Source organism: Ambystoma mexicanum, chromosome 1q, assembly GCF_040938575.1.
Source record: "Ambystoma mexicanum isolate Mex_15411 chromosome 1q, UKY_AmexF1_1, whole genome shotgun sequence".
NCBI lineage: Eukaryota > Metazoa > Chordata > Amphibia > Caudata > Ambystomatidae > Ambystoma > Ambystoma mexicanum.
In genome coordinates, this window is record NC_090922.1 from 1,104,920,252 (window position 1) to 1,104,938,016 (window position 17,765).

General features: G+C 46.3%; 1 protein-coding gene across 1 annotated transcript in view; it reads left to right on the plus strand.

Annotated features, from left to right (window-relative positions):
- Nucleotides 1-15,090: 15,090 nt before the first annotated feature.
- Nucleotides 15,091-17,765, plus strand: part of RPL5 (ribosomal protein L5) — a 62,666-nt gene continuing 59,991 nt past the window's right edge. Inside the window, exon 1 of the mRNA XM_069641806.1 lies at nt 15,091-15,233. Coding sequence (XP_069497907.1) covers nt 15,231-15,233 — 3 coding nt within the window. The 5' untranslated portion in view covers nt 15,091-15,230. The remainder of the gene's footprint in view (nt 15,234-17,765) is intronic.

Genomic DNA, 17,765 nt, shown 5'->3' on the forward strand with positions numbered 1-17,765 from the left:
AGTCCACCGCACAGCGCCAAGTCAAGCATCAACCTCCCCTCCGGACGTCCTCCCCCAGATCCACTTTTTCAGGGTCAAGGAGGAGATAATGAGAGAGGCTAGATTTTAGAAGCAAATCACCTTCAGGGGCGCCAACATTGCGCTGTATCAGGACCTGGCAAGCATAACCCTCCAGAAGAGGAAAGCCCTCCGCAACCTAACAGAATGGCTGCAAGAACGGAAAATACAATATCGCTGGAACCACCCAAGAGCCCTAAGTTTTGAGTGGGAGGGAACCAGCAGGCAGATTCTCAACCCAAAGGAGGCGGACCGGTTTCCGGGGAAGGGATCCACTGATGAGGATTCCGAGCCGGCGGCACGCTCCCAGCAACAACCTGGCTCGCCATCATCAAGCCGCTGGTCACACGCCGGTGGGTGCCGCAGGCCCCGGGGTCCTCGGAAGTAGCATAACCCGAACTGACTCGGTGGGCCCCAATGAACCGCCCGAAGTTGATGTGGAAGGTTAGTGCCATGCCTCTCAGAACTCCCCTGGGACTTACGAGCACTGACATTGCACCGGGTTCCCCTCTCTTCCCGGTGTGGGGGGAGGGGGGTCTCGCACCCATGGGGACACTCACACGCATGCAGCTAAGAACATAATCCCATATCAATCGCCAACTGCACTGACCATGAGCATAATTTGCCACGGCCTTGCAGATACCCTCTATTCCTTTGGGATGCAACTTCTGACGGTGGGGTTGACTAGCAACCCCACGGATGAGTTTTATGGTCTCATCCCAACAGTTTCGAGGGGAGGTGGGGGGTAGTTATGGGGCCCGGGAATAGTTCAGAATCCCAATGGCCTCAGTTAATAGTTATAATCTCACACATAGACATCGGTAACCATGGCAAATCAACACACATGCACGGGAACCCTTCTAAGGCCCCCCTTTTACTGCACAGCACGATCCGCATAGAACCAAGCGCTCCCCCATAACCAATAGGCCCGAACAACGTTTGAGATGTCCGCATCCTGACTTGGAACGTCCAAGGTCTTAACTCTCTGAGGAAGCGCAAATCGGTGGAGAACAGACTAGCATCGCTAAATGGGGACATAGTAATCCTCTAAGAAACTCACCTTCTGCCAATTGATGAGCACCGAATTAAATTCAAACGCTTCAAGCAGGGCTTCTTCGCCTCCAGTGGTGAGAAAAAACGGGGGGTGGCGATCCTACTAAGTGATAAATTCCCTCTGGCTAACCCCTCAGTCAAATCGGATCCAGCAGGCAGATATCTCTTCATACGAGGACACATCGCCGATCAGCCAATCACAATCGCAGGAATCTACGCCCCCCAATGCAAATCAGGACAAGTTTATCCTGGAACTACTTCCAGTGTTGTTAACTTTCACCATGGGATACCTCCTCATCGGGGGGGGGGGGGACTTTAACGCCGTCCAGGACCCCGTAAGGGACAAATCACTGCCTCCGTCCAGTCCCTATATCACCCGTGGGCTGGCCCAAGCTAAGCTGCTAAGAGAGTCAGGCACGGTAGACATATGGAGGGTAGCCAACCCAGAAACCCACGACTATACATACTATTCAAATACGCACGGGGGCATTCCCGGATCAACCTCTTATTAGCCACTAGCACACTATTTCCATGCTTCAGTAACATTGAAATCCATACACGCATGGTATCGGATCACGCACCAGTCTCAGCGGACCTTTCGGTCCTGGGGGGTCACGATCCACCGACCAGATTTTGGAAGCTCAATGATACCCTTCTACTGGACCAGGTGATCAGGGGAGAGGCGAAAATCGCCTTGGTCAATTACTTTAAAGAAAACAAAAACCCCAAAGTCACAATAGGGCTTCTGTGGTAGGCTATGAAAACGGTAATAAGGGGGGTGTTCATCAGCGCAGCCGCTGAGCAAATTAGAATCTCCAAACTCCACACGCAGGCCCTGGAATCCAAAGCCTCCACATTAGAAAAGGAATGAAAGGCCCAATACTCCAGAAAGGTGGACAGGGAACTAAAAAAGGCCAGAAGAGAGCTAGAGATGCACTGGGCCGACTGCACCGCGAAGGCATTCGCGTATACAAAACAATTTTACTATCATAAAAGTAATAAGGCAAACCGGATACTAGCATACAAATTACAGAAGATACACAATAGGAATAATATTGCAAGCCTCAAAGGGCCTGATGGGAAAATCAAATTCACAACTCCGGATATAATAGAAACCTTGGTGAGCCATCACAGGTCGATTATGCAAGGGCCGCCTCCATCTCTGAAGGAAAGGGCCCAGCAGAAACACTACCTGTCGTCAATTCACGCCCCGGCTGTCACTGCCCCCCTCGACTCCTTAGACGCACCAATCTCCGCAGAGGAAATCTTAGATGCTATAAAATCACTAAAGAATACTGCCCCAGGCTCGGATGGGCTGACGACCAAATTTTATAAGACATTTGCTCGCGTCCTAGCCCCCCAACTGACACTGCTGTTCAACTCCTTCCTGACCACTAAAAAGGTAACAACTTCCATGGCCGAATCAACCACTATCCTACTCCGGAAACCGGGGAAGGACCCCGAGCAGGCGGCCTCATACAGGCCAATAGCACTGATGAACACCAAGGGGAAAATCTATTCAAAGGTGCTAGCAGCCAGACTGGGCAGGTTCCTCCCCGAGTTAATACATAAAGATCAAACAGGCTTTATCCCGGGTAGAGGGACCCATGATAATATCAGACGAACACTGAACATTATCGAATCTGCGAACAGAATGAAAACCCTGCTCCTGATTATATCCCTCGACGCACATATAGCGTTTGACTTAGTAAACTGGGATTACATCCGGAGCACCTTAGCTAGCATGGGACTGGGTCACAATATCATAACCTCAACAATGGCAAACTACGCGACCCATCAACACAACTTCGAGTCAACGGTAGGAAATCAGAGCCCATCCTCATAACCAGAGGCACCGGCCAGGGCTGTCCATTGTCCCCCCTGGTGTTCGCCTTGTCCATTTCCGAGAGGATTTGTTTAAATCCTAGCATCAGGGGTGTCACCGTAGGCGGGATAGAGCACAAGGTAGCACTCTACGCGGATGATGTTCTTTTAAACATCACCGACCCGGACTACAGCCCCTGCTTGAAGAACTAGAGGCGTTTGGGGCAGTCTATGGGTTCAGAGTGAACTATGATAAGTCCTCAGCCCTGCCGATCAACTCACCAAAGCGGCAGAGAGACATCCTCAGCCCCAAACTCCCCATCCCATGGGCCAATGCTACACTGGAATACCTAGGGGTCCGGATTCCCAAAGACAGTGCCCAGATCTACAAACACAATTTCCCACAACTATTTAAAGCGCTCCGAACTGACCTAAAATGGTGGAAGAAGCAGGAGATCTCCTGACTAGGCTGAGCAGCGGCGGTAAAAATGAAATTACTTCCCAGAGTACTGTATCACTGCCACGCTCTCCCAACCCATATTCCAGATGAGATCATCTCCTTGCAGCGGGAAATCATGAAATTCATCTGGGGGGGAAAAATCTTGCATCGCAAAGAAAATAATGACCCGGAGTCGCCAGATGGGGGGCCTGGGCGTTCCGGATATCCCCAGATACAAACGAGCGTCCCAACTCTCACACGCCTTTGCCTGGATGCGGACCGAGGATCACCCATGCTGGCTGCAACTCGAAGAGGAATGGTGCAATTCAACTCTGTCTGACCTGCCGCATATCCAGTCCTGGAAGTCCTCCCCCACCCTGAACCCGCTACCGGCAACATGCAACATGGTGAACAGCTGGAGAGCTGTGACCCGGAAATGGGGAATCAGAAGCTCACTTGGCCTACTGACTCCAATCTGGGGCAACCCGGGTTTCTCCCCCGGCCTCTGCGGCCGCAGCTTAGACAGGTGAAAGGAGGGTGGCCTTCATAGGATCTCAGACTTTCTGGAGGGGGGCCAGCCCCTCTCGTTCGAGGACTGTAAGGTGAGGTTCAGCATCCCCGAGGAGGAAAGATTCCGCTACTCGCAGATCCGTCACTGGATCTCTCAGCGTATCATCAAAGAACGCGGCTCCAGGGACCTAACGCCTCTAGAACTCACATTGACATCCCCCCCCCCAGGGCAACATATCTGCTCTCTACAAACTCTTGGAAAAGACTAATCCAGACACGAAAGAAAGATACATGTTGAACTGGGAGAGGGATCTGAGACGCCCCCTGGAGCCAGAGACATGGAGCAGAATATGGTCAAGGCTTCACAAAAGCAGCCAGTGTGTTACTAACAAGGAAGGTGGATATAAGGTGTACTATAGGTATTACATTACGCCATCCCAGCTGTTCAAATCTGGCGTAAGATCATCACCGAACTGCTGAAGAGGCTCCCCGCAAGAGGGATCGCTATTCCCTCTTCTATGGGAATGCCCTAAAGCAGCACACTATTGGAAAGGGGTGCTGAGCCACGTACGGGCCATCACAGGCCTCTCGATCCCGTTTGACCCCGGAATTGTCCTGCTGGGGGACACGGGGATAGGGATCTGCCGCTATCTGGGAACATGGCCCGCTTATGCACACAACTGTTAACAGCAGCCAAGATAGCCCTCGCCCGACTCTGGAAGCACCCTGAAGGCCGCTCGATTCCACTATGGTGGGCCAAGTGTTGGGACATTGCCATAGCGGAAAAGATCACAGCACTTCACGCGGGCAACCTCAACCCCTTCCGAAACACCTGTGCCCCATTCATGACATACGCAGAACGCTATCCAGCTCTCACGCAAAAACCCACAACCGCCCGCTGGCTAGGCTGAACTATAATGCGGTCGCCCCCTACCCAAATTGAGCTTTTCGCCGCTGGTCCCCCGGCCCTATGGCCAAATAACGCAAGGAGTGAACTATGCGATAATGTATAATTTTCCTAACACTACCATGAATTGTGCCATTTTACACTTTTGCCATTACTGTTGTCTACTGCTGAATTGTTTCTTTTGTTGATAACAAAAAAAATATCCATTTTGAAAAATAAAATGGGAGGCACAGATGCAAAGCAAGAGGCTCTTGCTTTGCATCTGTCCCGCAATTTCTAAAAATCGTGGTGAAATAAAAATATATGAACCAAGTGTGCCTTCAATTGGTATGTCCTTTCATCTGCTTTTTGCACTGAATTCCTGTTAAAAGCAAACATTTGTACTGCGTCCTAGGAACAGATAGCATGCATACATTTCATTTTAGTATGTAAAAGAGCTAATGAGGGCACATATGATGACACAAAAGATGTGGAAACATTTTCAAATCTTATGATTCAAATGAGGGGAATGTGGGAGTGCAAAAGGAAGTGAGTATTGGGACATGTGGGCATAGTAAATGACACAAATGCGGAGCATTTTCTACTGAAAATATTGGGCATAGAGGTCAAATCCTGGGCATATGGTATGCAAGTGAGGGATATGGTGTGAAATAGAGGGGTATTGGGATGTACACGATAGAGGAGGGGCCAGTAATGGTGAAAACTAATATTATATTTGCAAAACTCCTTTCAGTTAGGGTTTTGGAAATGGTCGCCTTACTAGTTGTGATAAATGTATTATTGAACAAGGTGTATTCTGTTTTTATCAAGCGTAGAATATGATGTCTGATTATTGATACACTTTTATGATCCCAAATATATAGGGTGCAATTGTAGCTGGGTTTATGCATAAGTAGTAAGCATGTGTGGGTTGACTGCAGAAGAAGAAAACCTTGACAAAGCCAACAGTTGTTTTCTTTTGTGTAGGTACTGGAGAGGCATTTGCCAGGCCCTCTGCTAGTTTCTCTATTTGCCAGCTGTCTCCAAATTATGACCAAGTAGCAGAGTTCCATCATTGGCTGTGTTGTCAGGAAATGCACAGGTACTCTAATATTGCAGGCATTTCTATTATATTCCATTACATCTCACTGATAGTCCAGCTACCATTATCATCACTCTATGATACTATGAAGCCGTCCCATGCCGCACACTCCTTGTGTTGCGGAGGGGACCCTCCCTACACTGCTCCATCATGAAGTGGGTGGTGGGACCCAACCCCTTGAGGTACGCTCACACATGCACCAGGGTCCTGACAGGGGACTTCAGTATAGGCCATACCAGTTTTTGGAGACACCTTAAGAAATTGGTGTTTCCGGAGTGAACAACCCTCTTAATAGCTTTATGAGAGTCTACAGATGCCCACACTGTCCTTAGTAGTAGTCCTTTTAGAGTAGGGTACAGTATTGTAAATCTCCATCAGTGTGACTGTAGTGGACAGCACTAGGTGACCTCTTTGGCGTATCCGAGCACTGTATAAACATTAGATCAACCAAGAAGCACCCTTTAACTATAAGTTTATTTGGTCCTCGAAATTTGCATTTCCCACTAGCTATTATCTAATGGTCATTTGCTAGTGCTGAGTAAGAAATGGTGTGTGGGTATGTGTTGGGGTGAGTGGCTTTTTTGCCTGGCTAGTAACTTGCAGCTTGAAGTTCTTTCCCCTGGTTTATTAATATAATAATCTTCATCCAGGTGAGAGAAAGCCATTTTTTACCATATGCAAAAATGCAGATGGTAAATATACATTAATTTTTAGGTCCACTCCTTCCCATAGAAAAACCTTTATGCACAGAACTATCTGCAGGTGGTGCATTGTTCCGTTTAGCTATCTTGCTTATTTTTTTCTGGGACCAATATCCTTACCTAACTTCATTAGAGAGCTTTGAGATGATATTGTATTTTATTGTATTGTATTTTGCTTTATAAAGCCTGAAACCAAGGCTCGAAGATATCAGGGCGCTGAGGAGCAGGACTGCCGACGATCCCCTAACTGAGAGATTTAAACATTAAGGAATGTCTTTAAGGCCTTAAGAAAATGGAGGTGATCAGACAGCACTCGAAGTGGAGGTGGGAGAGCATGCCACATCTTCACAGTCAAAACAGGATGGCATGGTTGGTCGTATTGAAAGCTGTGGAGAGGTCAAGTAAAATGAAAAATCTGACCTCACTGCGGTACTGGAGCCTGGCCATGACATCAAGAACAGAAATCATCACAGATTCCATTCATCTAAGAAGTCTAAAGCCTGCCTAAAGAGTTTTACTCAAGGGAACATGAAAGTTGTGGGGTAACAATGGATTCCATAAGCTTAATCAAGTATTAAACAAGCACTCAGTTAGAAATAGGGCACTGTTTCAAAGAAATTGTCTACTTAATTTTTGGAGTCCCAAAAGCATTACACTTACATGCAGTGTACCCCAACTGGTAATGCCAGAGCTGCCTGTCGAGGGATGTTGAAACTTCTTTACTTGTTTTCCCTTGGATTGGGAATTTCTTTTTGGTGTTGGTGGTGGTACTACACCTTGAAGCTGTACTTTCTATTTAGCAAACATCTCTTTCTCCCATCCTAGTTGTGCTGCTCTGCCTTTTGAGGGCTACAACCTGGATGATTATAGAGGGGCGCAGTAGGGGCAGTGATGGATTACTGGAATGCAACTGGAAGGCTTAAACCTCCTTCTTACTTGACTTTAGTATATGCAGTACATGCTAGCCAATCTTTCCACCCACCCCCCTTGCACGAAGTTGGCGACTACATGCAAATGCGGTCATAACTGCTGGTGATGTCACTTCCTATATATGGGCACCCCCCGGGTAATTCATAAGTCGGCTCCCCTGTTTTTTACCTAATACAAAACTATCTTCCCAATTGGATAGTTTGGATGCCCTTACAATAAGTTAAAGTGGAGAATTGAGAAGCATCTCTGATCGCCAGCTTTTATTTCACATGGTCAGATAAGCGTGCTTTATGCAGCAAAAAAACGGAAGTGCAGTGACGGTGGTATGAGTCAATAACGATGCACACATAGCTTTTTGCTCTCCACCTAGCACATCTCTGCATTGAGGTTGTCTATTGAAGGAGTGATGGTCATCTAAATCATCTCGTGTGCATGATTGGATCCATGCATGAGAGAGCTGGACCTTTATTCGCACTTCACCCCAGTCCTCAGCTGTGTAAAACTATGTAGAAGGGGGCTGCCGGTAGAACAGCTCCAAGTTTCAGTTATAGAGGAGTCATATATTATTTTATCCATTCCTGTTATGTTATTTTGCATTTGTATAGCGCTTTATGTATCATTGGTACGATCTCAAAGCGCTGGTAGGTTGAACGCCCTCGAGAACCGCCGTTCAAGTCAGTTGAGAGAGAGAGAGAGAGAGAGTCGTAAAGTGCGTGGGCGCACCAGGTATGTGTTCAGCTGGTGTGGTTGTTGCATGATAGCTGCTTCTTAGCGATAGGTGTGGTGCTGAGGAGATCAGTTGAATGTGTTCAGTCTGAAGGGTGGACATCCAGACTGAGTTCTGGCTGCGTTAGGCCTGAGGAGACGCCTAAGCTAGCCAGTATGTCCTAGCTAGCTGTTTTTTATCAGGATGATGGGTAGTTTGATGAGTCATGTTAGTATGAGAACAGCTTTACCGAATGTGTCATAGTACAGCTGTGTTGTAGTTGAATGGAGGTGTATAGGAGAGAGTAAGCGTAGTAGTGTGATATTGTGGTAATCAGTAAAGTGTATGCGACCAGGCACACTCAATGATGTTGGGAATACTTTCTAAATTCAACTTTTAACACAGTGATGCTATTAGGGCACACTCAATGATGTTGGAAATACCGTCTAGATTTAAACATTAGCACAGTGATGCTATTAGGACACGCTTTCTAAGTTCAGCTTTAACACAGTGACGCTATTAGGGCCCATTTTCTAAGTTCAACTTTAACACAGTGACGATATTAGGGCACACTTTCTAAGTTCAACTTTAAACAGTGACGCTGCTAGGGCACACTTTCTAAGTTCAACTTTAACCCAGTGATGCTAATGGGGCACATTTTGTAGATTTGACATTAACACAGTTACGTTATTACGGCGTACTTTCTAGATTCAACATTAACACAGTGAAGCAATTGGGCACGCTTTCTAAGTTCAACATTAACAAAGTGACGCTATTAGGGCACACTCAATGATGTTGGGAATACCTTCTAGATTCACCTTTAACACAGTGACGCTTTAGGCACACTTTCTTAATTCAACTTTAACAGGGTGACGCTATTGGGCACACTCACTGGTGTTGGGAATACCGTCTAGATTCAATATTAGCACAGTGACAGCATTAAGGCATGCTTTCTAAGTTCAGATCGAACACAGTGACGCACTTTAGGCACACTTTCTTAATTCAACTTTAACATGATGACGTTATTGGGCACACTCAGTGGTGTTCGGAATACCGTCTATATTCAATATTAGCACAGTGACGCTATTAGGGCACGCTTTCTAAATTCACCTTTAACACAGTGACGTTAATAGGGCACACTTTCTAAGCAACTTTAACACAGCAACGCTATTCGGGCATACTTTCTAAGTTCAACGTTATCACAGTGATGCTATTACGGCACACTCAGTGATGTTGGGAGTACCCTCTAAATTCAACATTAACACAGTGACGCTATTAGGGCATACTTTCTAGATTCAACTTTAACACAGTGATGCTATTAGAGCACACTTTCTAAGTTCAACTTTAACACAGTGACGCTATTAGGGCACACTTTCTAAGTTCAATTTTAACACAGTGACGCTATTAGGGCACACTTTCTAAGTTCAACTTTAACACAGCAACGCTATTCGGGCACACTTTCTAAGTTCAACGTTATCACAGTGATGCTATTACGGCACACTCAGTGATGTTGGGAGTACCCTCTAAATTCAACATTAACACAGTGGGCCTCATTACACGGATGGCGGAGAACCATGGCGCTATTAGCGCCATGGTTCATGCCGGTAAAATACCGGCACCGCCTTGGTGGAAAGGGGAATTACCACCCCATTCCAAGGTTGGCGGGGTGGTAATTCCCCCTTCCAGCATTGCCCTTCCCCATTTCCATTTTTGCCCCATAGGGCTCTATGGGAATGGGGAAGGCGCTAATTACAGTACCGCAAATTGCGGTACCGTAATTAGCTCCTTGGTCCCTTTGCGGGTTGGGTTTTTAACGCCTGCAAAAAGCAGGCGTTAAATTCCCCAACCTGCAAAGGGACCTCGTAGTAAGGCGGTACGGATTTACCGGTACCTGTAAAATACCGGTACCGGTAAACCCTTACCGCCTACCGTGTAATGAGGCCCAGTGACTCTATTAGGGCATACTTTCTAAGTTCAACTTTAACACAGTGACGCTATTAGGGCACACTTTCTAAGTTCAACTTCAACACAGTGACGCTATTAGGGCACACTTTCTAGATTCAACTTTAACACAGTGATGCTATTAGGGTATATGACGCTATTAGGGTATACTTTTCTAGATTCAACTTTAACACAGTGATGCTGTTAAGGCACACTCAATGATGTTGGGAATACCCTCTTAATTCAACATTAACACAGTGACGCTATTAGGGCACACTTTCTTAAGTTCAACTTTAACACAGTGACGCTATTAGGGCACACTTTCTAAGTTCAATTTTAACACAGTGACGCTATTAGGGCACACTATCTAAGTTCAAATTTAACACAGTGACGCTATTAGGGCACGCTCTCTAGATTCAACTTTAACACAGTGATGCTATTAGGGCACACTTTCTAAGTTCAACTTTAAGACAGTAATGCTATTCGGGCACACTTTCTAAGTTCAACATTATCACAGTGATGCTATTACGGCACACTCAGTGATGTTGGGAGTACCCTCTAAATTCAACATTGACACAGTGATACTATTAGGGCACACTTTCTAGATTCACCTTTAACAGTGATGCTATTAAGGCAACTCCATGATGTTGGGAATACCCTCTAAATTCAACATTAACACAGTGACGCTATTAGGGCACATTTTCTAGATTCAACTTTAACACAGTGATGCTATTAGGGCACGTGCTATTTATCACAATTGTGTCTAAATGTGGCACAAGCTAACATTCGCAATTCCGTCCAAGTGCGGCACATGCTAACATTCACAATTCCAACCGGGGGTGGGACATGCTATCATTCACAGTGCACCTATTGAGCGATGTGCTACCAGTCACAATTCTATCTAGGAGAGGCACATGCCATCATTCGCAGTTCCACCTAGGTGTTGCACAAGCTATTTTTCACAATTTGATCTAAGAGTGATGCATGCTATTCTTCACAATTCAAGCTAAGAGTGGGAAATGCTAACATTGTTACACCTGTCTCAATGTGAGGCTGGCTAATTTTCACTATTGTCTCTGGGAGTGGCACAGTCCAGCCTTAAATTAGGTTGGTGCTCGGATCTCTCTAGGTGTGCATGGTGTAATTCTTTGGCAGTTTATGTTATGGGAACGTAAGGTAGAGTGGCTGGGGCTTTCTGGAGTAGAGTAAATGCTCTACACCCCACCCATGCCACACTTACAGTTTTGTTGGTGTCTGTCCGCTGCTGGCTTCACTGGCTTCCCCTGCTGACACCTGCCGACACTTTGTGGAGTTGCTATTGTAGGAGCCGCCCTTTGCCGTGGGCCCTTAGCCGAGGGGGCTGCCGGGCAGAGGGCTGCCTTGGGGAGACCAGTGATGAAGGGCAGTTGGACCAATCACGGGGTGGGCGGGTAGGGGAAAGGAGCCACGATGGAGCGGGGGGCGGGTGAGAGGGCTAACGGGCACAACGGAGCCCAGATGATTTCAACAGAGGATTGTCGCTACTTCCACAGCAGGGTCCTAAGTACCAAGCACAGCGTCCCTGGACGGGTCGGGAGGCGGGAGGGGAGGCTAAGCAGGAAGAGGGTGCGGGGTGGGAGTGGGCTGCTCGGGGCCTATGAGGATTTAAAAAATAAAACTTACCAGAATGGTGCCTACACTCACCGTGCTCCGCTGGTAATGGTAATGTGAAAGAACGCATCTGGCATGCGGCCTATATGTTGTACACCCTTGCTCTAGAGGCTGGAATTCTGCCCCGACCTTTACCTCTTTTAAAACCCCTTTGTTGGCTGGTTGAAAAGAGGAAGACTGTCCTTGAGGAGTGTACCACGAGGATGAATTGGACCTTGTGAACCCTTTGTTCCGAAATGAACGCTGGGTATTGAAGCTACCCCTAGTGAAAGCGTTTGTTGGATATTTGGATCTGTTGGATAATGTTTCATGATTGGTTTGTGGTTTCTAAAGCATCATCTACAGTCTTTCCAAAGAGGACAGTCTTCTATGGGCATGTTTATTAGTGTTGCCCGAGTTTGTTTAAATTCCGAAGTACAAATCCATGAAGGGTATTCCCCTCAGCTATGATTCTGCCAGAGGTCTCTGCTGGATCGAAGGTATTTAAAATTGTGTGCCACCGGTTTTCCATCATTAGTAATTTTAAGTAACTGGGACTTAATCGTCCCAGGAACGGAGTCAAGATGGTTTTGTAGTAGATCCCACTGAGCAGTATTGGAACTGGCAAGTAGTGTAGAGTTGTTAGCTATACGAGTAGGGTAAGACCCAGAAGTGGTCACTGTTTTGCATAGAGCATAGAGTCTCTTGCACGCTCTGTCTGGTGGTGCTTCAGTTTGGGACAATGGTACGCCCTGGCATTTTCCTTGTTGTGGTGACGAGAATCTGGCTTCACATGGCCCCTAATGTAGCGGGGTCTGATGGTGCAGGCTAGACATTCGCAACTCTTGGGTTCACTGCCCATGTTAGAGAAGGTGAAACTAATGACGGGGCAATCCTTTTCTTAATTGACTGTATAAAAGGTATTGCCCGACCGCTTTTTTTTCGTCCAGAATGTCATTTACAAAATCAGTGTCCTCAACTGTGTCCTGAGTTTGGATTTTAAAGTGATCTGCAACTCTTAAGGTTGGTAAAATAAGAGCTGGTCTATTGTGGGGCGGGTTGGTGTCTGGGTTCCAGTACAACATTAGGAGACTGTAAAAAGGAAATGTCAGGATCATCTGGTTCAGCACCTGTAGGGTCATTCTACTGAGTCCCTTGGTAATCATCCTGGTCTTGACACTACAGAGGATCTTGAGAGTCTTGTAATGCGTCATCTTGTGGTGGCTCAGTAACGTCAATTACCATATGTGTTGGAGACATACAAGGCCTGGGGGAATTAGACTGAGTTTCCCCCATTTCCCAATAAAGTATTTTTTTCCAATAGGTGATTTGTCCATAAATGAGAAAGAATGAAACCTTATCCATTGTGTCCTCAAACCATTCTCTGGTCCAATTACCAGTTTTATGAGTTTCTGCTAATGGGAACACTATAGCTTCTGTATCTTCCCTTTGACTCTTTTTTTGTAAAGATTCAGACAAGGGGTAGGTGATCTTAGAATATCTAGGGACCTCTTGTGGGGTAGCTGGTGCTGAGTTGGGGTGTTCCTGAGACATTTCCAAATGTTTCCCTTTAGGCATCTTGAGTATCTTGTGTTTCAACATTAGCAAAATATGTTCCGTCAAAGGTTTGGAAAGCACAGTAATCTGAGCCGGTTTACTTTTTCCCCTAAGCCTGGCCAGGAAGGCATTAGTGTAGCAGGCTTGTGGTGCGTGGAATCTGTAGGCCTTGCTGTACCTTCCACTACCACGTGGCCTTTCGGCGTACCTATCAAAAGCCGGCTAGGCGTTGTGTGTTAATGTCTGTGGTGTGTATGTCTTTGTCGCCAGATGTTTTCCCCCTAGCAGCGCGCTGGGCCTGCCGTTTGGGGCTGGGGACCGATAAGCAGGAGCAAGAAGGCTCCTCTAAAATGTCTTCGCCATCCTGATTGGAGCTACAGCTGCTGTGGCCTTTCGGATCTGATTCAAAGGCGCCAGAGGGGATCTCGTAACTGAGCCATCATAGGGTAGGCTGCCCACCTTTTGGTGTGCCACTATATGAGCGCCTTAGGCTTAGAGAGTTTGCCTGGCGCACAACAACCTTCTAGCTCTCAGAGAAGGCAATGATAACACACTAGGAGTGTGCTTCCATGGACATTTCCTGTTACACAACAAAATTTAAAGGGTGTTCTCTCCATTTTATAAAATAAAATGGCAGCTAGAAAAAAGCAGTGTACAAGGGGCGTGAAAAGATGTAGTCTATAAAAGTAGTGAAGATAATCAGTACCCGGTCTCTACCTACTACAAAGCTAAAGTCTGGTGTAGGCCGAAGCCTGCCATAGCTTCACAGAGGAATTTGCTGAAATCTGCAGTTGACTGAGGCTGCTCATCGAAGCATGCGTCGAAACTGCATTCACCGAAAGGACGGAATAAGTGTTACAATGCAGTTATCTTAATCTTAAAGCATCAAAGATATGGACTCAGCATTTAAAATGACCGAGCACGATACAAAAAACTATCTGATGGACCTCGACGAGATAAGGCCCATGGGTACAGTAAACACACTAGTGATAGCATCACAATCCCGCCCACGTAACTTTCTAAGTTCGAAAGCAAACTAGGCAATACTCTGCAACTACCACTAGATGTCTGCCTATGCAAAGCATGCGATTCTAAGTCGATCCACAAGCCTCCGAAATGATCTTATTGGGATGTGTGCCACACGCCATAGGCATGCTTTGTGTTGAGGTTACAGATGAGAAGCACCCGAGATCGGCGATTGTACATTTTCAATGTTTGATTTGATACATTTCTATTGTGCTTAAACAAAATAAACTGCATGCAAGTGCAGAGGTTACTAGATTATCAATCATATTGTCAATTACTGACATATAAACAGTAAAAAAAACATTTAAAAAAGCTGAATTAGTGAGTAACCTTGTTAGCCTGTGACAGCAATGTCTGTGTGCAGAGCAATGCCGCTTGACAGCATTCTCCTTGTTAACATTTGATTAGGGACCTTTTCATCAATGTTTGGTGATGTGCACCATCTAGTGTCCAGAAATAAATTAGACTCCCCGTGTCTGTTTCAAGAATAAACAGCAAACCTGTCTCAACCTTTACTGGCACACAACAAAATCCTCCTCACAGACCAACTAACACAGGGCAGCACTATAATTATACATTCTGTTTACTCATAACCTCATTCAGAGACACTAGAAAAGCCAGGAGATGTCCAAAAACCGGCTAACCAGTGGCTGTGTTCTCCTCTCGCCGTTAGATGGCGGCAGTCTTTTCATCGCCTGCTTCCAGTAAGACGAATACCCTCTTTCCCACTCGGTTCCACTTGTCAGCCAGGCGACGGCCTACATACTACGCATGCGTGGAAGGAAAGGCCTTTTTCCCAGCTCAACGGGAGCCGAGAGTCGATGCGGTGACTCCCCTGTCCGTGCCAACATAGGGCAGAAAAGTGTAAAATGGTTAGTAATGTTCCTCCCTTTCTGCGCCGCAGAGCTCGGTACGGTGCTGCACAACGCCTGGGCCCGAGGATGGGGTTCGATGACAGCGCTCCTCTGAGGATGGACTCGGATTTATAGAGCGAGTGACTGGTGCTCCCTGGAACGTGGCGCTGCCGGCGAGTACTCGCCGCGGGTTCCGGCTGACTGTCATTTGTGTGGCAAGGTTTCGGGACCGGCAAAACTGGGTTTCACGCTGGTGCGGTGTCCCGGCTATGGGGGGAGGAGTGTTTGGGGCACGGGCGCCGCCATGTTTGGTTTCGGAGCAGCCCGGTACTATATCATCCGGCTACGGGACTGTCTACTTTCTGGGAAGCGGCGCCATTGCCTGCTTTACTCTGGAGCATGTCCCCTAATTGCTTCATGTGTTTTTTTTTTTTTTTTGCACGCTTGGGTCGGTCTTCGTCCGTAGTTTGCTTATTTGACAGTGGCTCATGTACACGCTGGCACCAGCTGTTCTTGATTCCAGGTTCAGTTTCTGTCCTAGTTTTGACCTGAGAACACACCTCTCGTAATCTGATACATAAAGTTGCTCTTTTAATGCCCTATTTAGCCATGTTCTTTTAAAATCGCAGGCATTCCCCACATTTTGTATGTTACCCCAGAGTAGTTTATCGGTTACCCTAAAGGTGTTACTTGGGGAGCGCTTCTTGGCCACGTGCGCTGTGCGGGAAATCGCAGTACATGACTGCGAAAGGGTTGTACGAGTACCTGAAAAATACAGGGTAACAGAAGAGGAAAGCCAAAGCAGTATCAATGTCCAACAATTCACGTATGTGCGATATAACGAATAAATGCAATCCAGAAATGGTAACGCCTTTAATTCACACCTTTTTGGAATGGTAATGTCAACATTAAGCAATACAAATAACAACTTGTAGCGAGTTTGAGGAAAACGCCGGAAAGTTAAATGCGCGCTTCACCGAGATTACTGTGCACTATAAAAACGGAAAGCGTTATTACAAGATTTGTAAAATGTAAACGAACCTGTTTGGACATGGTGAAAATGTCAGGGAAAGGCATTCATTTCGTGCCGAAATGTTTTTTCCGTCAAAACAGGCAGTCGGTTCTCTTAGGAGCTGGAAATAAAAATGAAGCTCTAGTGCAATGGCATATTTTCAACTTTATCTTGTTTGCGATGATTTTTGACACTAAATAAACAGATGTCTATATGATCAATCATGAGTGACTTATTTCATTCAGAAGGATCTTGGAAGGTTAATTGAGTAGAGTGAAAACTAGATGGGGAGGAAGAATAATGAATATAGATATCGGGAGAGCATTCCGAGATACCATGTTATGTTGTGACCTTTTGTATAATGATTTCTTCATATTTCCAAGCTCTTTCTAGGAATTTGGTGACCGAAGCCTTGCCATTGCAGGTTTTGCATTGGAGACTTGAATTGCAGTCATGCCAGTTGATATTGCTGCACAGTAGAAAGCAATACGCGTTTACACCCGATTATCTGCCTTAAAACACCTGGTTGCAATATATTGAACAGTTGTCAGTTAATACTTCACAGTAGTTTGCTCTTTTCTGATGATTGTGCTGTCTGCACATTTCTGGATTGCTGTATAGGGTGGTGTTATCTGACTCGCTGCATAAGGTTTTGCCTGTATATAGTGCGTTATTTTGCATAAGGCCAACTTGGTTGCGAGGGTGGGGAAGGAAACTGAGGCTACTGCCCTGCTATGTAAACACTAGTAGGTTAAAAGATCTGCCCGAGTAGCCGAGACACAGTGTGACCCTTTAGACAACCCATTTCAACATGGCTAACCTGATCGTGTCCTGTTTGAGGGGCAGGGAGGCCATTCCAGAGGGAGGCCCCGGCAGAGGAGAAATCTACCCCCTGCTCTGCCTGGAGAAGTGTCTAACCCTTAGAGTTGTGGTAGCTGAGCAAAGGGCTCGAAAAGGTAAGTATTTTGGGAGGGCATTGGATGTAGTGCGGGCCCTGGCACCAGAAATCCTGGTGGACAATACAAAGTGTCTTGAACTTGATCCTTGCAGCCACCGGAGAGATTTTAGGGCTGGAGATATGGTCCCTGGGCTTGAGGCAAAGGATACGTTTTATGTCCGAAGGCGAGTCGTAAAATGCCTGAGGTGTGGGATCTAAACTGGTTCTAGAGGCAGTGTTCTGATGTCTGGTGGGAGGGGCTGTTAGTTTGTCTTGTGGTTAGCTTAATTGGTATGTGTAGTGTATGGGTACATAGAATTTGAGCATGTTGGGTTAGAGACCTCGATGAGCATGTTGGTGAGGTGTGCAAACAAACCTGAAACCACATCTATTCAGTCATGAAAAAAGCATTGGATACCATAGAAAAGCACGAAAATGTGAGGATATAAAATAAAGTTACAGACCGTGCACTGTAGCATTTTCAAACTCATTTTGAGGCTCTTTTCCCCACAATATATGCCAGTAAAAGAAATCTGTTTACGATGCCTGTGCTTGGAGGTTGCACCATGTCCGCATTGCCATATGATAAAATACACCTCTT